Source organism: Eleginops maclovinus, chromosome 16 (assembly GCF_036324505.1).
Source record: "Eleginops maclovinus isolate JMC-PN-2008 ecotype Puerto Natales chromosome 16, JC_Emac_rtc_rv5, whole genome shotgun sequence".
NCBI classification, from domain to species: Eukaryota; Metazoa; Chordata; class Actinopteri; order Perciformes; family Eleginopidae; genus Eleginops; species Eleginops maclovinus.
In genome coordinates, this window is record NC_086364.1 from 1,914,386 (window position 1) to 1,939,041 (window position 24,656).

The 24,656-nt window shown below is 44.4% G+C and overlaps 2 protein-coding genes across 6 annotated transcripts in view; one reads left to right on the forward strand and one right to left on the reverse strand.

Moving 5' to 3' along the window:
* Positions 1-661: 661 nt before the first annotated feature.
* rrn3 (RRN3 homolog, RNA polymerase I transcription factor) lies at positions 662-13,815 on the forward strand. Its single transcript, XM_063904301.1, has 17 exons — positions 662-1,005; positions 2,320-2,376; positions 2,477-2,566; positions 4,517-4,646; positions 4,841-4,900; positions 6,193-6,256; positions 6,911-6,980; positions 7,797-7,895; positions 8,045-8,140; positions 9,018-9,141; positions 9,232-9,362; positions 9,805-9,935; positions 10,025-10,212; positions 10,733-10,841; positions 11,467-11,619; positions 11,741-11,825; positions 13,320-13,815. The coding sequence occupies exons 1-17, from the start codon at positions 913-915 to the stop codon at positions 13,464-13,466; spliced, it is 1,827 nt and encodes a 608-aa protein (XP_063760371.1). The 5' UTR covers positions 662-912; the 3' UTR covers positions 13,467-13,815.
* A 1,835-nt stretch (positions 13,816-15,650) lies between these two features.
* Positions 15,651-24,656, reverse strand: part of si:dkeyp-72e1.9 (syntaxin-binding protein 4) — a 107,841-nt gene continuing 98,835 nt past the window's right edge. For all 5 annotated transcript variants that reach the window (XM_063904300.1, XM_063904299.1, XM_063904296.1 and 2 more), the window contains 7 exons: positions 24,558-24,650; positions 24,402-24,467; positions 22,494-22,733; positions 20,763-20,879; positions 17,177-17,226; positions 16,856-16,983; positions 15,651-16,544 (listed from right to left, as the gene is read on the reverse strand). In XM_063904300.1, coding sequence (XP_063760370.1) covers positions 16,498-16,544; positions 16,856-16,983; positions 17,177-17,226; positions 20,763-20,879; positions 22,494-22,733; positions 24,402-24,467; positions 24,558-24,650 — 741 coding nt within the window. In that variant the 3' untranslated portion in view covers positions 15,651-16,497. The remainder of the gene's footprint in view (positions 16,545-16,855; positions 16,984-17,176; positions 17,227-20,762; positions 20,880-22,493; positions 22,734-24,401; positions 24,468-24,557; positions 24,651-24,656) is intronic.

Genomic DNA, 24,656 nt, shown 5'->3' on the forward strand with positions numbered 1-24,656 from the left:
GAAAAGGAAGATCCACAATAGATGCTCTAGTTAGAGTAAGTAACGAGGTGGAGAAGACACTGAAAATGAAAGAGTTGATGGCAATAGTATATTTTGACATTGAAAAGGCATATGATTATATGTGGAGGGAAGGGCTGCTAATTAAATTAAGTACCATGTACCAAGGTACCATAAAATACAAAAGTCAGTGATAACGAAGAACTACAAAGAAAGGAACAGAAGGGAGGAAATCATCACAACAAGACTCAGATTGGATCACACAGGTTTAAATGGCACCATGTTTGTACTGGGGAAAAGGAATAGTGACAAATGTGGGAACTGTGGAGTGAAAGAACACGTTGAACATATCATATTTCACTGTGCCATGTATACAGTAGAAAGAGAAAGGTTACATGATAAAGTCCAAGAGGCGGGGAGGGACTGGATTTAATGGGGATACTGGGAACAGAGGGAGAGGGGGTAAGAGTCACCAGGAAGGCTCTCTTTACTTTTTTAAACAACACAAGGCTGGTGAGTAGAATTTAAGAAAGGGTAAATGACATAATGTTATACACTCTTGTACACTAGGTGGCGGTATGCACCTTAAAGTTGGTTGCGATCCGCCATTAAACCCAAAGAAGAAGAAGAACAACAACAACCCGTTAGCGCATGCTTTGACTTTAGGGGAAGACTTTGAATGCGGCACCGCTGAGCTGCATTCCCTTCCGTAAACAAGGGGTGCTCTTCCTGCTGTGAAAACACGCGCTTGCGTTTAACAGTCGTCCACTACTTTCAAAATACTGGCGTAACTCTATGTGATTAACTCTGTCCGCGGCTCTGTTAGGGGAGCATGTAGGCAGGGTGTCTCCTCCGGTACTTTAGCCTACAGACAGCTGACGAAGCGAAATCACTGTTCCATGCTCACGGAGAAACATGGAGATAGACCGGGACTTCCTGAACTCTCCTCCGTTGAAGACGGTCCGGTTCGGAGGCACTGTGGCGGCAACTCTGGCTAAACACAAACAGGTGAGAGCTCCATCGTCCACTCAGCAGTCAGTCAACTCTGAACCCCTACATTACAGATCCTTCAGTCCGGGGTGAGAAGTAACTAAGTACATTTACTCACGTACTGTGATTTTGAGGTACTTGTACTTTCATTGAGTGTATCCATTTTTTTACTATTTTGTACTTCTACCCCACTACAATCAGAGGTAAATGGTGTACTTTTACTCCACTAAATGTATCTAATCCCTTTAGTTACTTCACAGATCTGGGTGAATGATGGTAAATATAAGCAGCCCTTAAATCAGACTATAGTTCACCTGGAGTAAATGCAGCAGCTACCCTGCAGCAGACATGTGGATTTGGAATCATGTGGTGGATTTTGGCCTTTTTGGATTGGATCAGGGACTTAACCAACGTGATTGGATAATCCCCGGTTCCCCCTCATTAATATTCACGATTTTCCCGGATTTCACCTACGGAAAAGATGCAATTGCACTGCGAAAGGAAGCCTAGTCGAGAGCTGTCTGTCTGGTCTGCCTCTCTCTCTCTCTCTCTCTCTCTCTCTCTCTATCTATCTCTCTATCTATCTATCTATCTATCTATCTATCTATCATAATTATAAAACATATCAGAGATATTATTCTGAAATGGACCAATCAAACAATGACTACTTTTACTGTTGCTACTTTAAGTACATTTAGATGAGAGTACTTTCTACTTTCACTGGAGGAATATTTAGAATGCAGGACTTTTACTGTGACAGAGGTTGGGGTTCAGTATCCTGCCTCATGTGAGGACTGCAGGTGGTTGGAGATCAAACCCCTGACCCTCTTATAGATCCAGTTAACCCCTCAGCCTTCCAGCTCTGTGTTTCTATATTAAATTAACAAGTTTTGATTTCTTTAGTTTTCTGTTTGTCAAAGAACTGACATTAAACTGCTGGTTTATAAAGCACTGAGTTGTTTATGGCTGAAATACATCTCTGATCTCCTGCTACATTATGAAGCATCAGGTCTGCTTTCTGTCAGAACTAAACCTGGAGGAGCAGCGTTCAGTTATTATGCTCCAAATATCTGGAACAAACTCCCAGAATCCTGCAGGTCCGCTTTTGCTGCAGCTTTTTATTGAACCGTTCATATCTCACACGGCACTGTATTCATCTGTTCTATACGAGTGTTATTATTGTTCATTTTATTCTCTTGTGAATGTTTTTCAAATGCTTTTCAATGTCGCTGCATAATGTGATTCTATTTCTTAATGCTTTTGATGTTTGTGAAGCACTTTGATCTGCCTCGTGTTGATATAAAGCCGTGCTGCTTCTCCTCTCGTTCACAGGGAGACTCTGGAGACTATGAGCTGCTGAAACATCAGCTGTCTGACCCTGAGATAAAGGTAGAGTGTGAGTGTGAGTGTGAGTGTGAGTGTGAGTGTGAGTGTGTGTGTGTGTGTGTGTGTGTGTGTGTGTTTCATTGTTGATTCTCTCCTCTCACAGGATACTCAGATCATCAAGTGGCTGCAGGACTTCCGGAGCTGTGTGACCCAGCTGACTAAGGACCATGAGCAGCTTATCTACACCGTCCTCGTGAGTGTGGGGAGAAAAGGGTGGTGGAGCCTATTGTTGCTCATTGGGAAGAAATGTATGAGGACCCCCTGGAATGTGCTGGTTTTATGCATGAATTGGTCAATAAATTACAATTATAAACAGAGTCTGTTTGAACTGATAGAACACCAATTATTGTGTTGTTCTTGTCCATTTTGAATAAACCATTCAAACATTCACAGTGTGGGTTAGAAAAAGAATGTGAACCGCTAAACTAGAAGTGTTATTTCGAGCTTCTTTGACTCATAAAACTCACTCTAACATTTTTAATTTGTTCCAAATGGTCTGATTCTGTGACTAGCTTTAAATACTAATGAGCTGCTGCTGGCCACGCCCCTCTGAGGAGGATCTTTACACAGAATGGACACGTATTTATGCATAAAAGTGGATTTTGCATAAAAGGTGGAGAGGGTTACAAAGTAATGTCCAAGAGACTAATGTTCTATAAAAGAACCAATTTAGAAGTGCGGCTACTCTGCCTAGAAACAGGCGCCAAGCAAGTATGACATTGATCCGGCGTGGTGTCCATGGCACAGAGGAAGCCGCTGCTATCCAGAATAACACCACTGCAGTTTGTCAAAGAGAACCTCACATCTCCATAATGAGACCGCCAAAATGTTTTGTAGACTGATGAAGCTAAGGGTGAACTACAGGGAGGTCAAACAAGTTATTCAATCCAAGGGTTCACTTGCTTTTCCCCCAGCACTGAGTGTTTAATGGGTATGTTGAACAAAGACATGAAATATTCTAAATGTGTGATTAGCTTCAGCACATGGTGTTTGTCTATACATTTCATGCAGCAAACCAGGCATAACTGCATGAGTGAGGACTAAGACTTTAAGATGTTCAAGGATGGCCCCGGCCGTGGCGCAACTGGCTGCGGCACCTGCACCGTACGCCGGCGACCCGGGTTCGATTCCCGACCCGTGGTCCTTTCCGGATCCCACCCGACTCTCTCTCCCACTTTCCTGTCACTCTCCACTGTCCTATCCGATTAAAGGCAAAAAGCCCCGAAAAATAACTTAAAAGAAAAAAGATGTTCAAGGATAGTTTGTGTTGGATTTCTTAGTTGGCTTCTATGCTGGGCTCCTCTCTGTTTCTTCACACTGGGTCCACCACCATCTACTAGTATCACCCTTCAAACGACATAACTGTCCCTTAGATTTACAAGGCTTTACATAACCTTGCCCCAACACATGTAAGAGAGGTCTCATTTTATCTAACTGCAAGGACACTCAGATCCTCGAATTTAATCTTAGAGTTATCTAGAGTACACTACAAGGAAACTGGGGATCTTAGAACAGCTACCTCCATTGGAAGTAAATTAAAGACCTATCTTTTTAATTTGTGGCAACTGTTTGTTTTATTGTGTTTATGGTTGTGTGATATAACTGTTTGTTTATACCTTGTTTTTAATTATCTTCCTTAACTTTTTCTAGTTTTCTTTCTGTCATACTCTGTAAAGCACTCCGTGGCCGTGTCAAGTTTATTATTTTATTATTATTATCGTCATTATTATGATTATCATGATTATTATTATCATTATTATTATTGTTATTACTATTATCATTATTATTATTGTTATTACTATTATCATTATTATTATTATTAATAATAAAAAGCTGTTATCAATTATTGATACGTAAGATAAACCTATATTGATCCAGGTTAAGGGAAATTCAGAGGTGAAAGCAGCAACAGGAATAGGACAGGAGAGGACTGGTACAAGTTTAAATAACTGAACAATTATTTAAGTAGCAATAAATATATAAAATAACAACAATAGAGTTAAATCAAACTGTTTACTCATTGTTAAATTCTTAAGTCGGGGTCAATTCTGAGCTGTGCCGCCTGATGGCACAAAGGAGAGGGTGGGATGAAAAATAAACGAGCACCAGTGTTGACTTCTGATTTCTCCCTGTGTGTTTCTAGAAGCTTCCCTGGGTGGGCCGCAGCCCGGCAGTGGTGGAGGAGTACATGGCCTTCCTCAGTAACCTGGTGTCGGCTCAGACTGTGTACCTGTGTGCCTGCCTCAAGATGGTGGTCTCACACTTCACCCCCAGTGAGCCCCTCTCCCTGCTGGTCTAAATATTGATAGAGTTAGAAACGGGATTCCAGCTCTCTCTCTGTCAGTAAAATAATGCTGGTTATCTCCCGCTCTGCTCCCTGGCTGTCCTTGTGTCATGTTTTCAGTGATTTTATATTTTAATCAGAGAGTATTCACTGTGGAGATGTGACCTGTGTTTCTGTTTCCAGAGAGAGTGACCATCTGTGAGGGCGGAGTGGATATCTCTGACTCAGACGATGAAGATGAAAGTAGGTGTCCTCCTGATTTCTCTACCTGGAGTGTCAATACATGAAATGTTTCTGTCCAAAACGTATATAATATATCATACTCGCATTCCTAGAGATATGATGTATCTGAGGGGGCTGCTCTGAATAGTTTGTAGATTCAAACCTCAGTTCATTATATTCAGATTTTCTATATAGATACGTTGACCACCATGGGGTCAAGAGCCTTCAGCCACTCTGCCCCCTGTCTCTGGAACTCTCTCCCGCAAGAAATCCGCAATATGGACTCACTCTCAACTTTCAAATCCTGCCTGAAATCCCACCTTTTTAAACTGGCCTACTCTGTGCCAGAATTACTCTAAACTGATAGTTGTTTTTAAGTCTTTGTTTTTTTAAGTCTGAAATTACTGTTTGACCTTCTTTGTTGCTTGTTTTTAATTATGCTCTGTAAGGTGTCCTTGAGAGCTTTGAAAGAAGGCACCCATAAATAAAATGAATTATTATTATTATAGAATTTATTTGTGAAATTTCTAGTTAAAACCATTCTACCAGGGTCAACAATACCAAAAAACAAACAAACAAACAGAAAGGAAAAAAAAGACCTTAACAACAAAAATCAATATTGAAATAAATAAATAACAACAAAAGACACATATACAAGATATTTTAAGGCAATTATATTCAGATTTAAATCAACATTTCAATACTGGCAGCGCCTTTTATGGGATAAACCAGATAGGATATTAGAAATATACTATTAGTAAAATCAGATTCCAGGGGTGGCTGTGTAGGGTTTGTGACTGGTGCATTGTTCAGTCCACATTTATTATGAAATGGAAATGTAATCATTTCCAAAGTTCACAACGTGTTTTTATTTGACCAGATAATCTGCTTAAATAGGTATTTGTTTTACTTTGTTTTTCTACTGATGCAAATCATTCTTTCTTACTGCAGCAGACCACTGCCCCTGCTTCTATTCTTTAAAGGAAGCTGAACTCATGGTATCTGATTTATCATTTGGTTGAAATTGAGATTTGTTTTTAATCGGTTGATTACTTCAATAAATAGACAGTAATCACACATTCACATACTGATTCAAACCTGTCCTCCACTGTTCATCATCAGCCTCATACCAACGGCTGAGAGAGAAATAGAAGCTTTGAATGTAAAAGAGGAGGCATTTGGTACGGTCTCGAGGTGTGTGAGGGGTGTGTGATTGCTGGTTGAAAGTGTAGGAGGTTGTGAGGGCATGCTGAGTGTGGGTGTGGTGAACACAGATGATGTTAAACACTAATCTGCTGCTGTGATCTGTTCAGACCTACCCAGCAACTTCGATCAGTGTCACGGGGCGCTGCAGCTCATCACCAGATACGTTCCATCGTAAGTCCCATATGATTCTGTTCTCTCTTCCTGTCTCTGCATCTGTGTTTTACCCACCTGAATCAAAGATGGAGCTTTGGTGCATGCAGGAACCATAAGGAACCAGCTCTGAACTTCCCAATACAAATGATCCCTGCATCATTTCTATTATTGATGTCTGTACCGGCTCTGTGCCTGCTGCTCTGTCCTTCAGAGGCTGATTTTACAATCCCTTTAGCAATATGTGATTCCTATAAGGACTTATATGAATGCTTTTCTAGGTGCCAAATACTTCCAGTGAATGTTTATCGATGGTTCAAAGTTTTGCTCTGGAAAATTGAAACCTAATATCCATAGAAAAGTTCAGTATGAGCAGACTGGTTCCATATCCACTAAAGAAAGGCACCATGTGATGTGAATAAATCCCACCACGTTGTCTTCCCACGATCCTGACTGTATGGAAGGCCGGAGGGACAATTCAGTAAACAGTGACTCTGGTTTGAAGACAGGGAGACACAGCTAGAGGACTGTACCATGATCTGTTGAAATGATCTACCTTAGCATAAATATATATCATTAAATCCAGTAGAAGCATGATGATCAGATGTTCCCAAAGACTCCCCGTCCTGCCTGGTGTTCTGTGCTATAACGTGACGGTGTGTCCTCTCCTTTCAGCACCAGTCGCTTCCTGATGCCCATCCTGCAGGAGAACTTCCCCTTTGTGCGGAAATCTCCCAGAACTCTGGTGAGTCCGCACACAGAGGGAGGCAGCAGGGATCTAACCAGCCTGAGTAGATATGTTCATTGAAGAAAGCTGAAACATTTCATCTGCATCTCCATTGGGGACAGCCCCAATGTGGAGAAATGACACACATCTGCCACCAAAGCATCCTGTTCCTGTATGAAAGTCACAGCTGATGCTCATTATACTTATAGTCCTGTATATTGCAACATATTGGGCCGAGTGGAGGTCATTTTTGTGTGTGTATATGTATGTATGACATGTTTTCTTTATTGTAAGTTGTCTTTGAGTACGTAGGCAAGGCAGATTATTTACACAGCACACACACAGCACATTTGAACAACTAGGAATGCACTCAAAAACACATTTCAAGAATTAGCACAGTGCAAAAGAAGCACATTATAAAATAACATTTAATAAAGAGCCATTGAAAAGCCAAATATATATAAATTAAAAGAAGGTAAACTAATGCAGGCATAAAAAGAAGAATACACGTGAGAGTGCAGTGTAAGATATGAAGTGATATTTGATTTAATAAAAAGCAGCAGCAAACAGAAACAGCCTGAATTTAAAAGAGGTGAGAATCCTGCAGGATTGTGGGAGTTTGGAGCAGAATAACTGAACACTGCTCCTCCACGTTTAGCTTTGACTCAGACAGAGAGCAGACCTGATGCTTCATAATGCAGCAGGAGATCAGAGTAAATCAGTCAGTGCTTTGAGGACCCAGAGTGCTATAAAACCTTACATGTATTATTATAGTTTGAGCACCACGTTGTAAAGTGTGATGTGCTTGGCCAGTGACAGCATGTTGCTCTGCAGGAGTGTTACGTCCACAACCTCCTGAGGCTCAGCATGTACATCCCGGCGCTCCGCAGAGACGTGCTGGAGCTGATCATCGGGAAGATGCTCAAACTGGATGTAAGTATCTCAACCTCAATAACAGGTCACCCAAAGAGCTTCACAGGAGAATTCTACCCTGAAGCTCTGTGTGTGACAAGTGTGTGTGACAAGTGTGTGTGACAAGTGTGTGTGACAGTGTGTGTTACAGTGTGTGTTGTGTGTTTCAGGTGAGTGCATCACGTTCAGACATCGAGGAGGCAGAAGAGAACTCCGTGCAGAGTGGGAGAGCAGAGGACAGGACGGAGGAAGGCCTCTTTGACATGGTACTGTGATCCCTCTGGGTAGATTGTAGATGAATCACTGAGGCAGCGGGGGGGGTTTAGAGTGCCGCCTGCTGGAGGGGTGGGGGCAGACCGGCTGGAGTCCAGACACCTGATCGGAATCAGGTAATAAGTCTCTAAATGAAAGCGTGCTAGTAACCTGGTTCTGGTCTGTTCTGCAGTAGGCTGGGTCCTTGGAGGACGTGCTGGCCACAGGACGGACATTGTCAGTCATTTACTTTGAGTTGCCTTTCATTATTTTGGGACAATAAACCCTTTTTATATCCACTCAAATCCTTTTCCTTCTTTCATGTCCCTGTTCAGGCCCCACTGAGAGCGCTTCCACTCACACACACGGTAAAAAGAAAGAGAAGGATTTTTGAAATAAAAAGGGTTTGTTGTCCCTAAATAATGAAAGGCAACTCAAAATAAATGACTGACAACGTCCTCCCAGGACCCAGCCTACTGCAGAACAGACCAGAACCAGGTTACTAGCACGCTTTAATTCCCTGGTACTGATCAGCTGTCTGGTCTCTAGCCGCTCCGCTCCCACCCCTCCATCAGGCGGCTCTCTAACCACACCCTGCTTGTACACAAAGCTACCTCTTATATCTGCACATCTTTCCAACATTGTGTGATATTTTACCACACATAGTTTTGTTTTTGTTGTATATCTATATTACATATAAATATTGCTATATTTCAATTTTATAATAGTTTCCTTAACATAGTTTTTTTACCTTTTCTCATATTGATCTTTCACTGTGTGGGTGTAGGCACCGACACTCCTCGGCCTTTCCTCGTGTGTTAAATAAACAATAAACCTGTTTTTGATTCTGAATGTTCTAGATTGCATTTAATGATAACATGTGTACGTCAGGATGAGGACATGTCAGCAGATGACCCCCCCAGGCCCACAGTGATGGCCCACCCAGTGGCTGACAGGCTGGACACACTCATGGCGGTCCTGTTGGCGTACATCAAGGATGTGTGCCACGTGGATGGTAATGGAGTCACACAGCATTTCTAAGATGTATTTTGTGTACTTTGGTGTGTGAGTAAGATGTGTCTCTAATCTGCCTCCCCCCTTTCAGGATCTCTTCGCGTGGACCGGACTAAGGATCTGTACAGAGACCTGTTGAGTGTGTTTGACAAGCTCATCCTGCCCACACATGCTTCCTGCCATGTGCAGTACACACTGTTCTACCTCTGCAGCTTCAGAGTGGTCAGTACCACCGTACAGTATTTTCCGGACTATAAATCTGGCGATTTCTAGTTATATATTGTATTTTGTCTGACTGCGTTTAAACTACGGCCAATTGTGACAATTGAAAACTGCTGTACCACCGGAAAGAAAAGAGTTTACATTAATAGGCTACACACCAAACTGAAATACACTCCGAACACAAACAAAGGCAGGTACGTCTCCATGCTCAGGTGGTTGCCACGGAGATGAATATTAATGATTTTACGGTGGCTCTTCCTGGTGCTACCATTTCATGCAACGAAACCCCTTGTCAATTAGAGCACAGAGCACATTGTTTGACAAGCGCGACTAATACTCAGACTTATAGTCCGGAAAATACGGTCATACATTTTGTATAAACATGGTTTATTCCATCGTCTCGTGAGTTCAGTTCTGTATGTCGTGTATTTCTGCGTCCCAGGCTCTGGCGGAGGCCTTCCTGGAGCACGTGTGGAAAATCCTGCAGAGCCCCTCCCAGCCAGCCGTGCTGCGCCAGGCGGCTGCTGGATACCTGGGCAGCTTCCTGGCCCGGGCCAAGTTCATCCCTGTGTTGTGAGTCACTTTGCAGAGGAACCCAAAGCCTGAGTCGGTGATGATGTTTACCCTGCTGTTATAATCCCCTGTCCCCCCCCCCCCCGCAGCACTGTGCGGGCCTGTCTGGACTTGCTGCTCTCATGGATCCATCGCTACATCGACAGCCAGGACGGCAGCGGCAGAACGGCCTGCTGCGACATCAGCCTGCATGGACCGTTCTACTCCGCCTGCCAGGCCGTCTTCTACACCCTCATCTTCAGACACAGAGCCATGCTGGAGGGCAACATGAAGAAAGGTACGCTGATCTGTGACAGTCTGCACACCCTGCTGCCCTGACGGGACTACTCCTCAAGGTTCCTGACAGCTATGACATCACTGTTGGTTTTTAAAAGGAGACTAAACCACAAACAAACAAGCAGCTTTTAAAGGCTTATTCCTGAAGAGCCAGTCAAGACCAGGGTGCTAGAGTTAATTAATTAAAGCATTACAGCTAGTTAAATATGTTTTAGCAAGGCATTTCATTTAGTGTGAGCATTTCCCAGAATAACAGCACATCACAAGGATGTTTTCAGAAAGCTAGCAGGAAACAGGAACACATGGCAGTGAGACGTCCTAAAATAATATTAGATCAGGTAGTGTTGTAACTGTGTGTGTGTGTGTGTGTGTGTGTGTGTGTGTGTGTGTGTGTGTGTGTGTGTGTGTGTGTGTGTGTGTGTGTGTGTGTGTGTGTGTGTGTGTGTGTGTGTGTGTGTGTGTGTGTGTGTGTGTGTGTGTGTGTGTGTGTGTGTGTGTGTGTGTGTGTGTGTGTGTGTCAGGCCTGGAGTACCTGCAGGGTCTGAACCTGGAGCGTGTGGTGATGAGTCAGCTGAACCCTCTGAAGGTGTGTCTGCCTGCAGTCACCAGCATGTTCGCTGCCATCACCAGGTACACATGTTTTTTTTGTATCCAATTACAACTAGTCACTCTGTCATATTAATGTAGTAAAAGTATTTCCCTTTTCATGGAAATACTTTATTTACATTAAAGCGAGCGGAATAAAACAACATGCCCCCCCCAGGCAACAGTTGAGCGTGTGTAATTGTTGTCTCCCTGTGGTTTCTATATGGCAGATCTTTCTTTGACAGGTTTTGGGATGTTGATTCTTCTCTTAGGGATAACTAAATATTGAGGAGTGAGAGAGGCTGGTTGGCCGGGAGCTGTCCCTTCAGAATCCTCCCGCTGTAACTTCCTGTATCTCCAGTGTGTTTCATCAGCCCCCGCTGTTCTCCCACTGTTCTCCCAGTGTTCTCCCACTGTTCTCCACTTGCTCTCCCAGTGTTCTCCCAGTGTTCTCCCAGTGTTCACCCAGTGTTCTCCCAGTGTTCTCCCAGTGCTCTCCCAGTGTTTGCCCAGTGTTCTCCCAGTGCTCTCCCAGTGCTCTCCCCGTGTTCTCCCCGTGCTCTCCCAGTGTTCTCCCAGTGTTCTCCCAGTGCTCTCCCAGTGCTCTCCCTGTGTTCTCCCAGTGTTCTCCCTGTGTTCCGGGTCCAGCTTCATGCCAGTTCTCTTGCAGGAAGTACCAGGTGGTGTTCTGCTACACCATCATCGAGAGGAACAACCGCCACGTGCTGCCCGTGGTGCGAAGCTCTGCGGGGGGGGACAGCGTGACCACCAACACCAACCCTCTGGACAGTTTCTTCCCCTTCGACCCCTACCTGCTCCACAGGTACCTCTTATTTGGTCCTCTGATCTGCCCCCCCCCCTCACTGATCCAACTGTTTCTATCCCTTTGGTACAGGGCTCTTCTTCCACCAATAGGCAGTGAAAACTTGTGTGTCTGTGTGCAGGTCCAGTCAGCTGATCGAGCCTCTGTACCAGGTGTGGGAGGAGCTACCAGACACAGAGCAGCCCCCCCCCACAGCAGGACAACAGGTGAGATGACAGGCTGAGCAATCCTCTGCAAACTCTAATGTCTGGGGACCTGTCCTATCAGAGTTGCAGCTCACAACAACACACGTTAAGTTTGTTTATTTTTTCCTGAAGGCATCTACCCGAAAAGTGATATCAGGCAGAGAAAGTATTTGACAAATGAGTTTTCGGTAATTATTGTGTGTGACTGGCGAAGCCTCAAATCGTCTAGTATTGGACTCGTGCGGAATGACTGGGATCGGTGTGTTATGTCTTGTTGTCTTGTGTTATGAAGAGATTTGAAAACTGCGATCATGTTCCCCATAGGGATGAAAGGGAAATCCATTTGAACAAAGCTCAAAAACAGCCCACTTTGACCCCATACAGATTCCACATACTTTAACGTAGAACAAACATTAGAAGTTTAAACGGTTCTCGAGACTATGGACTTTATTAGACTAATTGGATATGTTTTGATACCTAGTACGGTTCTCACGTAGTCGCAGCTTACGTTTTGTGAAAGTGTCACACTGTTTCACATGTTATAATGGGTGTGTATGGGAGAGCTCGCTAAGACTTAGAGTGGGGGGGGACATCACGGCAAGGTGCTGGAAAATCTACTGAGGTTTTTTTCCAACTGGTGCTCGGCTGGACACAATTTTCACTCTTTATACATCATTTGGTGATCATAATGTAGGGAATGTGTCACGGTCGCATCGATATGCTCATTTAATCAAAGGGACTTACACATATAGCAAACACAGAGTCATCAGGTGTTCCTCTGGTATCCTAAATACTCTGGGGAGGATATTTAGCTGATTGCAGTTACAGTTTTTAATAATGATGCAATAATGCAGCACAATATTGTCAACGCATCCTCTGACAGGCTGTCTCTCGTTCACTGGCAGGGCGTTGCCGTGGAAACGCTTTGATCTTTGAACACACCTGTCTGTCGTTAACTAAATCCAGTGGTAATCTGAAGATGCTCAGAAACCATGCAGGAATGTGGGACAAGAATCCAGAAATGTAATAGATAAACAGTTAAAACAGTTTGATGGATTTTAGCTTTCTAACTTTTCTTTAAAGCCTGGGAAAACAGTACTACATACTATATGTTTTAATGTTTGTATTTCTGAATACTCTTTGTTGTACCTTAACTATACAACTAATGCTATTAATACTTACTCAGCGGGGTAATCGGGGTTAGCATCGGGACGCTTCAGTCACGCAGTCAACATTTCTCAGAATGTTGTAGTTTGACTAACTGTGTGTGTGTGTGTGTGTGTGTGTGTGTGTGTGTGTGTGTGTGTGTGTGTGTGTGTGTGTGGTGTGTGTGTGTGGGTGGGGTTGTGTGTGGGGTGTGTAGTGTGTGTGTGTGTGTGTGGTGTGGTGTGTGTGTGTGTGTGTGTGTGTGTGTGTGTGTGTGTGTGTGTGTGTGTGTGTGTGTGTGTGTGTGTGTGTGTGTGTGTGTGTGTGTGTGTGTGTGTGTGTGTGTGTGTGTGTGTGTGTGTGTGTCAGTGCTCCAGAGAGGACGAGGACGACTTCCTGTCTGGGGACACGCCAAAGACAGAGGGCATTGTGGGAATGACACCCAGCTCATACGACTCGAGCCTCCGCAGCCCCAGCAGCGTGGGTTCCCCCCCCATGGCCTTCCAGAGACACTGATCACACACATTACGTTGAATTTATCCGGACTGATGAGCGGGGAGCAGAGGAGACTGCTCACACACAGGGCGGGTCAGAGGAAGCTTCAGGAGCTGTAGACCTGCTCGGTGTAACCTGACAACTATTTGAGAAAGGACCGATCAAGCAATAACCATGATCAGGGCCGGTTCTGGAGGGGTAGCAACGGGAGCAATTGCACCCAGGCCGGTCTGGAGGGGGGCCCAAAAAATAAAATAATCAAATTAAAATTAAGTTAATTAAGTGTATCGCCGAGTGTGTCTCACTTAACAGCACAAAGAGACCCTGTATGTTTGCTTCTGGAAGTTTCCTTATTGACTGTTAACGATTTTTTTTTTTAAATGTATCAAAAGTCCCCCCTCCCCCCAGTGGGAGTAATCGCAGGCTCAAGACGTAAGATCAACATTCGGTTAGTTGGTAGCCTAGGCTAAATCAAATTGTCTGGAAACAAATCAGGTTTTCAAAAGACAAAGGATTATGTACGGAGGACCGAGAACACAAAAAAGGAGGCAGAAAATGCAAAGCGAGTCTACAGTTCTTGGCTGAATATACGAACGGGAGACCAATTTGAGGATACTGGGTTCACCCACTTTCCCAGAAGACCGTAAGCGACGCCAAAAATGGCTTCCTGGTGAAATGGCAATGGATGTAGCCTTTGACAGGCGCGATGTTGCTCCCGGGCCCAGAATAGCGCAGGACCGGCCCTGTGGAAAACTGCAGGTTGATACAGTCTTAGTACATGTCTCCTGGATTATTTGAGTTTTTGTTTGGGTTAAATAATGTTTTATTACTGTAAAAGATTAAAAATAAAACGTGTGGAAACTGGAATAATTTGGGCCGCAGGAGCTCAGTCTTGGGAACACTGAACGGTCGCTGCTTCAAGTCCTGATTGGACCAAGAGCGTGGACAGAAAGCTGGAGAGAGTTCCCCATCTTGCCACTGCCGATATGTCTTTGAGCAAAGAATCAAACCTCCAACTCATTGAACTCCCTAAACTCTGACACCAATCCATAAATGCAGGTATGCAAGTTTGATGTCTTGTAAAGAACACCAGCATGAAACTGTAATTCCCCTCAGGATGAATAAAGTGTAATATTGTGTACAACAACAGCAGGTCTGCATGGTGCTAGGTTACGCAATCCCTCTTATATTGTTCTTGGGTGATATGGAGGGACTGTACATGTAGGGGGTAAATATCTGGTCAAATTCTCTTTCCTGCTGGAAAAAAAAGCTATTACTAACAACTGGGTCAAGATGATGCACCTACAGATGGCTGGACATTACAGGTGATGTTCTAATAACGGGGAAAATTACAGCCCATAATGGTTCAGGTACATATCCAACTACTAACTACTGTTTGATTATAATGTAGCTAATGTCCCCGTTCAGGCGCTGTTCTCTTTAAAGTAACTGTTTAACTGTCTTTCTGGGAAGAGGATTTTAATATTTTCATACCCTGGAAACAAGAACTATATACAGTATAACAATTGATTGTTATTCAAGAATCTTCCAATTGAAGATTTTTTACAAGATTACCGCTACAAAAAAACAACTCAACATCTTTAATATTGGGCCATCACCATTATTCTGTGATGAAGAGGAAGACCAGATGCATTCTTTTTTTTATTGACCTTGCATGTCTGTGGTCTAACATTGAAAATTGTCTGAAGACACTCAATATTGATTTCACATTTACACCGTTTAATATTTTATTTGGGCTTTTAGAGGAAGACCGTGAACAGTAAACAATTACAACTATTCTTCTGGCTAGAATACATATTTTTCTCAATGAAGGAGAAACCGGAATGGTTTAGTATATTGCAAAAAATGATTAACACAAAAAATCAAAAGGAACGATAAATATGCTTGGCATGTTGTGTGTGTTTTTGGTGGTATTGGGCTGTCAACATATTTTATTTATTTGTGTTTATGAAATGTTGAAGCAATCCTAATGATTATATTTATTGCTTCTGTTTTTCTTTTAGTCTGAGATGGGAATGTCTTCTTCCATATGTTATTGTTATGTCCATGTTTGTGTCTCTAACCTGTACAAAAAAAGAACAGGTGGATAAAATAAAAAATAAAAGATATTGTTTTTAACTGTCAGCACCCTGTAAAGAAAGCAATAAAGGGAAGTTTAAAAAGAAGAACCAGCAGGAGGCGTCCACTCAGCAGTTAGTCGTTTATTATAAAACAGTAACAGAAAGATATGAGGCCACATCAGAGACACATCTTGTTGAAGTACAGGACAGCTCCGTATCTTTAAAAGCCGTCCTTATAAATCAGATGTATGTTCCACGTGTAGCCTATGATGTGTGACTACCAAACACAGGTTTACACAGCAGCTCACACACATCCACAGCAACCATGCAGTATGAAGCCACACACTCTGCTCCAGTCCCTGGTCTCTCCACACTCTACCTTTCTTTAATGAACAGGGGCATGAGGAGGAGGAGGAGACAGGGACCGCTGTATTTTACTTTTTGCTCACTGTTCTGATGAAGACAGGTATCAGGACAGAGGGACACTCTTTGAACAGACCAGCGGTGGATCGTCCTCTCCAAGCTGACGAGTCCTTTACATGCAATCCCTGGAGTGAATTTGGGTGTGGGGGCAGGTTAGAAAAGTGGTGCGGGAGGAGTATCTACAAGGTTTACAGCAGCGTGTGTGTGTTGTGGGCTCGGACATGCAGCCCCCCCAACACCACCTGCTGTCAGAGTCACCTGCAGAAATCCGGCTGACGTTATATTTGGCAGAGCACTTCTCACAGAGACTCCTGTACAGATATTATGAACAAATGAAAAGAGTGCCACACCCCCCTGCTGCGGACCCCTCTGTAATATTTCAAAACAAGACACTCATTTTCAGTGCAGGCAGGCTTTGGCATTAAACATGGGCTGTTCCATCTCAGGGGGTCTGGATGGGCTGCAGAGAGGATGGTCTGGTGTGTCCAGTCTGTTGGGTTCAGCCTGCCCCCGGTCCTCCCACAATGCTCTCTGGCTCTGTGCTGCTCTCACATGTGAGGAGGGGAGGCATCTGGGGCTGATGCTGCCTCCAACACTGCAGGCAGGTCCCAGTGGGACAGAAAAGGACGATTACAAACTGCAAGTAAAAGTAGAATGCTACAATACAACAGTATAAAATACTTCGGCAGTACCTCTTGTCAAAACAGTCTATAATAAACTGAACAGCCAAAACACAGTCAATCTAAAGGTCCCCGTTGAAGCCCAGTAAAGCCACAAAGTTTGACCCTCTGGCTCCAAATGTCAAGACTCTGGATTGTCAATCCCCCGACACAAACTCTGGATTCATGGAGGAGACTGTTCTCTGCATGAATGACAGAAGTCTCAAAAATAAACAGCAGTGTGTACCTTGGTCATCCGGGGGGGCGCTTACTCCTGCCACCAGCTCCTTGGCCTCCACAGCCAGTTGGAAGGCGGTGTCAGGTAGGGGGGAGGGGGTGTCTGGGCTGTCGGTGGCTGGAGAGGACCTGCTGCTCCTGAAAACACATTACACACACACACACACACACACACACACACACACACACACACACACACACACACACACACACACACACACACACACACACACACACACACACACACACACACACACACACACACACACACAGAGCTTACAGGGCTGTGGGGACTCATGCTGAGATGAGCAGCAGATGTTCGGTCTCTTACCCGCCTTCTCCTCCAAACAGGCTGGGTGTGGTCAGCACTTTGTGGACGTTCTGAGGACAGAGATAAAAGGGGGAGTGAGGTTCTGTCCCAATATTGTCTGTTCACAAGACACCAAAACAAGGAGAGGGAAGGTGAGGGGGGTGAGACTCAGGATGTAAGCCTAACCTGGAGACCCAACCAGGTCCTGTAACCACCTGGAAGAACCACTGGTCCTTAACTGCTACATCATTTGTTTGTCTCTTTTCTCTTATGCAGACACACAGTATGTAAGTCACAAGGCCTTTCCCCCAGATCATATGTCTTAATTCACTCAAGAGATAAGATAAGATAAGATAAGATGTACCTTTATTATTATTAATCCCATGAGGGAAATTCAGTAGTTAAAGCAGCAACAGCATAAGGATGAAAACAGGACAGTGTGGTTCACACAGGATAATACAATTAAATTGACATTAAAATGATGTACAGGTAAGTATCAGGTAAAACGGAATTAAAGAATTCAATGAACATATAAACAATTTGTATCCGGATTGTTAAGAATATTTACATTGATTGATACGGGTAAAAGTCTTGAGAAGTGCAGGCTTGATGTGCAGTGCGGGTTATTGTCAGTGGGTCACATGGTGTCCCCCTTGTTGTGCAGCCTGTTGGCTACAGGCACAAAGGAGTTTCCCAGGCGCTTAGTGATGTGCCGAAGTGGGATGAGTCTCTGGATGAATGTACTCCTCATCTTCACTAGCTCTGCATGGAGGGAGTGGGAGGGGTTATCCAGGATACTCTCCAGTTTCCTCCTCATCCTCCCCTCAGCCACCTCCTGCAGATTGTGCAGTTTAACTCCAACAACAGAACTAGCCTTCCTCACAAGCTTGTTCAGCGTGTCAGCATCCCTTTTGTTGGTGTTTCCCCCCCAGCACACCACGGCAAAAAAGAGCACACTGGCCCCCACAGACTAGTAGAACGTCTGCAGCAGCCTCGTGCACACGTTGAAGGACCTGAGCCTCCTCAGGAAGAACAGTTTGCTCTGTCCCTTCCTGAAGAGAGCATCAGTGTTGTCACTCCAGTCCAGTTTATTGTTCAAGTGCACTCCCAGGAACTTGTAGGTGTTCACCTCCTCCACCTCCTCCCCCCTGATGGTGATGGGGGTTAGAGACCTCTTCGTGCTCCGCCTGAAGTCCATCACCAGCTCCTTAGTCTTGCTGATGTTGAGCTGGAGGTGGTTGTTGTCACACCAGCCTATGAAGTTCTCCACCAGGGCCCTGTACTCCTCCTCGTTGTCATCTGTGATGCAGCTGACGGTGGAGGATTAATCGGAGAACCTCTGTAGGTGGCATGAGCCGGAGTTGAAGCGGAAATCAGAAGTGTAGAGGGTGAACAGGAATGGTGACAGCACAGTTCCTTAGGGGGCACCAGTGTTGCTCACCAGCACATCAGACACGCTGCCCTGCAGTCTGACATACTGAGGTCTGCTGGTGAGGTAGTCAGTGATCCAGGCCACCAAGCTGTGATCCACCTGCATCAGTGACAGCTTCTCAGCGAGCAGGTGTGGCTGGATGGTGTTGAATGCGCTGGAGAAGTCTAAGAACAGGATTCTTGGTGAGATGTGTGGCTTCTCCAGGTGTGAGTTGGCTCTGTGCAGCATGTTGACGAGGGCATCCTCTACACCGATGTGGGCCTGGTAGGCAAACTGTAGAGGGTCGAGGGAGTCACACACAAGGGGTTTGAGATGCTGCAGGATCCGTCTCTCAAAGATCTTCATGAAATGAGAAGTCAGAGCTACCGGCCTTTAGTCTCCTGGAGTGCTGGGGCGTGTTTTCTTGGGCACCGGGACAATGCTGGCCTTGCAAACCAGTCTGGGCGCACACAATTGGCAGGGCTCAATCCGAGGGGCGGATAAACGGTTGTCTATCAGATTCCCTCTGCACGCAATAGGATAGCGCTACAACCAATCAGAGTAACAAAGAAGGTGCCGTAGTCAGAGCGACGGAAAAGAGTCCACGGGCAACTGTTCCACGTATGGTGTATGGTGTGTTGTGTATGGTGCCTATTCGAAAGACTGCTGTTCACCAGCAGCAGCCATCTTCTTTATTTACATGTAGCAGAGACCGGCGGGGACTACAAGCTGAACGGTCGCAACTCTGTCGTCATTACGTTTAGCCCGCCCACCGCCAATCACACGATGTGATTGGCCAAACCAGAGTTAGGGTTTTGCAGCTCGCAAGCTAACGAGGAGTTTCTAAATTAAATTTGCTACCGCTAGGGTGCGCCTAGATTTCTAGGCTAGGACAATGCGGGAAATCTTCCAGATCTCAGGCACCTTCATCAGCTTCAAAGAAAGACTGAAGAGGTGCTGAAAAGCTCCTGCTAACTGTCCGGTGCACACTTTGAGCACCCGGGGGTCGGTGTTGTCTGGCCCCCTGGCCTTTCTCACATTGATCTTCGAGAGCTGATTCCTGACCTGTCTGGCGGTGATTATTGGAGGTGTGAAGCTCCTGGGAGATTGGGGTTGAATGGGGAGAGGATGCTGTCCCCTGTGGATTGGTGTTGGGTGTGGTTGGAGAAGAAGTAGAAGTAGAAGAGGTGGGAAGGTGGGAGATGGTGCCAGAGAACCCCTTCTGTCCTGTTGAGCTGGAGATGGGAAGATCAAACCTGTTGAAGAACAAGTTTAGCTCAGTCGCACCTTCAAGGATCTGGAAGAAGTTGCTCTCGGCAGCTTTGTGGAAAGCTCTGACCCTCAGGAACATTAAAACGGACTCCTAGTGGTAAGCTGAGCTCCTCTCTGAATACGGCCACTGTGTATCACAATCTACAGCTCCATTGCCTCTGGAGTCGGGGTCCCTGGTTCACTAGAAGAGAAGACTGTCCACATGTTTGACTCGTATAGAGGGACAATCCCAACACTGGTCTATTGCTGATTGAGACATGGAAACCTACTTGGAAAAAACGTGAACCTTCAGAAAAGAGGTCAGGCAGAGCTGGATGGTGTCTCCCAGCCACCGGGGGCCACACTGGCTCCACATATACAGTCTATGGCTCCATGACAGCGCAGGAGACTGGCAGCACACCCAGAGAATGTCATGGTATTGTGGATTTGCTATTCTAAACTCCAGTGGATGATCCAGAATGAATGGAGGCCTTTCCTGTCAGTCTTGAGACTATTAACTTATTAATGATTATTTATCATTTCAGTCTTTTAATATTGTTTGGACTACAATGAAGCTCTATCGTCGCCACCATTGCCCCCTCCCTCCCACTCGGGAAACACATCCCTTAATGCAACCTGTTCAAACCACCAATCAGAACTCCCTTTCTCAGAACTCTAATTGTTGTTGTTTTTAAGTGTGTTGTTTTAGTTATGTTTTACTGAATTTTTACTCTGTGAAGTGTTTTTGAGTTTCTGGAAAAGCGCTCTTTTTAAATAAAATGTTAATAAATAATAATAAAATATATAATTACAATTATTATTATTTTTTTTATTATGTGTTGACAACAAGATCAATATAAATAGTCACCTGATCTATCCTTTCAAAACTAAATGCACCCTGTATTTGCTGGGGGGTTGGTTAGGGTGTCCAGTGGAGGTTCTGACCTGAGCGAAACCCAGCAGCTTCTTGTTGGAGACCTCCAGGTGTTTCCTGCTCTGCTCAGACTTCCTCAGCTGGCCGTCGATAGTAGTCATCCTCCTGTTGAGCTCCTGCACATCCTCCTGAGGAACACACACACACACACACACACACACACACACACACACACACACACACACACACACACACACACACACACACACACACACACACACACACACACACACACACACACACACACAATACAGGCGCTGTCAACACTTCATTAACTCAGTGAATCACTGAGAAGAGTATTGAACTTCAGCCTGACAGAAAAGAAGGAACATGTATCTCCCACAGGCCTCACCAGGTATGAAGCACTGTCCTGTTTCACAGAGACTGTGACATCAGGTCATGGGTGTTAATCTACCTTTGTCAGCTTAAGTCAGTGGCTCTCAAACTGGGGGGCGCGCCCCGAGGTACTACAGGGGCTGGCGCGCGAAGCTTGGGAGGAAGACATTGGTTGCTCTTTGTTATACTTGTTATATGTTATATTTGTTATATAGTATTGCTACCTTAAAGTTATCTTGCACATTTTATCAAACCAATAAGTATTTTCGCTTAAACAGGATAAATCTGTCCATCAGCTGGCCAAAAGGCATCATATTGAGACGGAGAAAGCTTTCTGCCATAAATCAAAGCTCTGTTGTCCCAATTACGTGTAAGGTGGGAGAAGTACTAAAATCTGTGATTATATTTCACATCATAATCCAAATCTGTAAAGTAAATAATGGGATTAAATAATGTAGTGGAGGAAAAGTACACTATTTACCTCTGAACTGTAGTGGAGTAAAAGTACAAAGTAACAAACCTGAAATATTCAATTAAGTACAAGTATCTCACAATTGTACTTAAGTACAGTACTTTAGTAAATGTACTTGGTTACTTACTGCAGGTATGATGCGTGTGCTAGCAGCCCAGCATCCACGATATATATTAAATAAAGCAATTTTAATTCTGTTTCCAGTTTGTTTAGCTTTTCCCTTTAAAAAACAAAAATAACAAATAAAAATAACATTCATTTCACAGTTGTTTATGTTATCCATAATAACATAAACAACTGTAGTTGGATCTTTGTGTGTTGTTATTATTAGCAGAGAAAATGTAAAGTTTATAAAACTACATACAATTAATCCTACCAATCTAGGTCGGAACAGGGCTCGGGGGGGCTCGAAAATACGAAATTACCCAATTACCCATTGAAAAAGTTTGAGAACCACTGGATTAAGTTATTCATCAGCTTTATGTTGTATGTTTCATGCAGAGGTGTAAAGTAACCACATTTAATCAGGTACTGTACTTAAGTACAATTTTGAGGTACTTACTTGAGTATTTCAATTGTATACTTTACTTTGTACTTCCACTCTACTATAATTCAGAGGTAAATGGTGTACTTTTACTCCACTACATGTATTTAATACCTTTAGATTTGGATCAATGATGTGAAATATAATCAACCCTTAAATCAGACTTTGGCGTTAGGGTACAGGCACTCATGTCTAGTCTCGTCTGTCATTAGTTATTTCCCATGGTCAGTTTATTTAGTTCTATGTTTTTGCAGTTTCTTTTTGCTAAATCTTTCCTCTTGAAGAGTGATTATTTGTTGTACTTTGTTTTTCTTCTTTCAGTAAAGATTTTAGAATTTTGAGCTTTGCCATGGGTTGTGCATTTGTGTCCCGTCCCTCGCAGAGACTGACCTTAGTGGACTCCAGTCCTCGGGCTTGCCTCTTGCTGGTCAGCTGGTTCTTCAGGTCTCTGATCTCAGCCTCCAGCAGCTGTATCACCTCCTCATAGTCCTGCTCAGCACTGCTGGCCTGCCGCTGCCCACCCGCCTGCCCCCCGGCCTGCCCCCCCGCCTGCCGCTGCCCGGCCTCGGCCTCAGCTGCCTGCAGACGGGTCTTCAGACGGGCGTTCTCCTCCACAGTCAGACCTGCTTTCTGTGGAGGAGGACAGAGTGGCGCTGGTGAATAAATTCAGAACGCTAAAGGGACTGTATTATATTATACATTAAAACACTGCAGACACATACAGAGGCAGAGGCTGCCATACCAGCTGCTCTGAGGGACTAACATTCACACACTCACACCGTTATAATCGTATTACTACAGGGCTTAGCTAAATACTCGATTCTGATTGGTCAATTTGGAGATTTCAGAGGTTCTTAATACTTGACAGCAGACCGCTGCTAAGGAGGATCAAGGGAGAGAAGGAAAGAGGTTAAAAGACAGATGCTGAACGTCAGAGAAATCAACAGAGGAAGTCAGACAGGAAGTCAACACCAACAGGAACAGCAGAAGAAGACAGACAGGAAGTCAACACCAACAGGAACAGCAGAAGAAGACAGACAGGAAGTCAACACCAACAGGAACAGCAGAAGAAGAAGTCAGACTGGAAGTCAACACCAACAGGAACAACAGAAGAAGACAGACAGGAAGTCAACACCAACAGGAACAGCAGAAGAAGAAGTCAGACAGGAAGTCAACACCAACAGGAACAGCAGAAGAAGACAGACAGGAAGTCAACACCAACAGGAACAGCAGAAGAAGAAAGCAGACTGGAAGTCAACACCAACAGGAACAGCAGAAGAAGACAGACAGGAAGTCAACACCAACAGGAACAGCAGAAGAAGACAGACAGGAATTCAACACCAACAGGAACAGCAGAAGACGACAGACAGGAATTCAACACCAACAGGAACATCAGAAGAAGAAAGACAGGAATTCAACACCAACAGGAACAGCAGAAGAAGACAGACAGGAATTCAACACCAACAGGAACATCAGAAGAAGACAGACAGGAATTCAACACCAACAGGAACATCAGAAGAAGACAGACAGGAATTCAACACCAACAGGAACAGCAGAAGACGACAGACAGGAATTCAACACCAACAGGAACATCAGAAGAAGACAGACAAGAAGTCAACACCAACAGGAACAGCAGAAGACGACAGACAGGAAGTCAACACCAACAGGAACAGCAGAAGAAGACAGACAAGAAGTCAACACCAACAGGAACATCAGAAGAAGACAGACAAGAAGTCAACACCAACAGGAACATCAGAAGAAGACAGACAGGAATTCAACACCAACAGGAACAGCAGAAGAAGACAGACAGGAATTCAACACCAACAGGAACATCAGAAGAAGACAGACAAGAAGTCAACACCAACAGGAACAGCAGAAGACGACAGACAGGAATTCAACACCAACCGGAACATCAGAAGAAGACAGACAAGAAGTCAACACCAACAGGAACAGCAGAAGACGACAGACAGGAAGTCAACACCAACAGGAACAGCAGAAGAAGACAGACAAGAAGTCAACACCAACAGGAACATCAGAAGAAGACAGACAAGAATTCAACACCAACAGGAACAGGTTATGGGCTCTGCAGAGTTTAAAAACTGAATTAGTGGAACCTCGCTGCACATTATTTAACTTAGATGTTGATATTGATTAGAGGGAATTGTTTCAGTGAACATTGTAAATGTAAATGTTGCTTGATGCATCATAATAGCTGAATTCATTTTACATGAGTGAACAATTCTCCCAGCATGCACCAGGTCACAACATGTGAGCTGATGCAGAGAAACACTCACTCACCTCTGAGGTCTTCTGCAGCTCCTCCTCCAGAGTCTTCTTGCTGTGCTCCATGTCCTTCAGCATCACCTGCACAGAGAGGGTGGGGGGGGGGCTTTGATCCCTGAGCATCAGGTCAGAGGAAGAAGCTTAAAGAATGAGTACATTACAATAGTTTACCTTGAGCTGCTTCATCTGGGTGTGCAGCTGCTTCACCTCCGTCTGAAACTGCTCCATCTCCTCGCTGCTGTAGCTGCACTCTGATTCATACGTCTGCAC

Excerpts from the sequence above, each read along its gene's own strand:
- rrn3 (XM_063904301.1), top strand. The coding sequence starts at position 913 with ATGGAGATAGACCGGGACTTCCTGAACTCTCCTCCGTTGAAGACGGTC. Across the intron at positions 2,377-2,476 it reads TGTCTGACCCTGAGATAAAG|GATACTCAGATCATCAAGTG; the intron begins GTAGAGTGTGAG and ends CTCCTCTCACAG. Across the intron at positions 2,567-4,516 it reads AGCTTATCTACACCGTCCTC|AAGCTTCCCTGGGTGGGCCG; the intron begins GTGAGTGTGGGG and ends GTGTGTTTCTAG.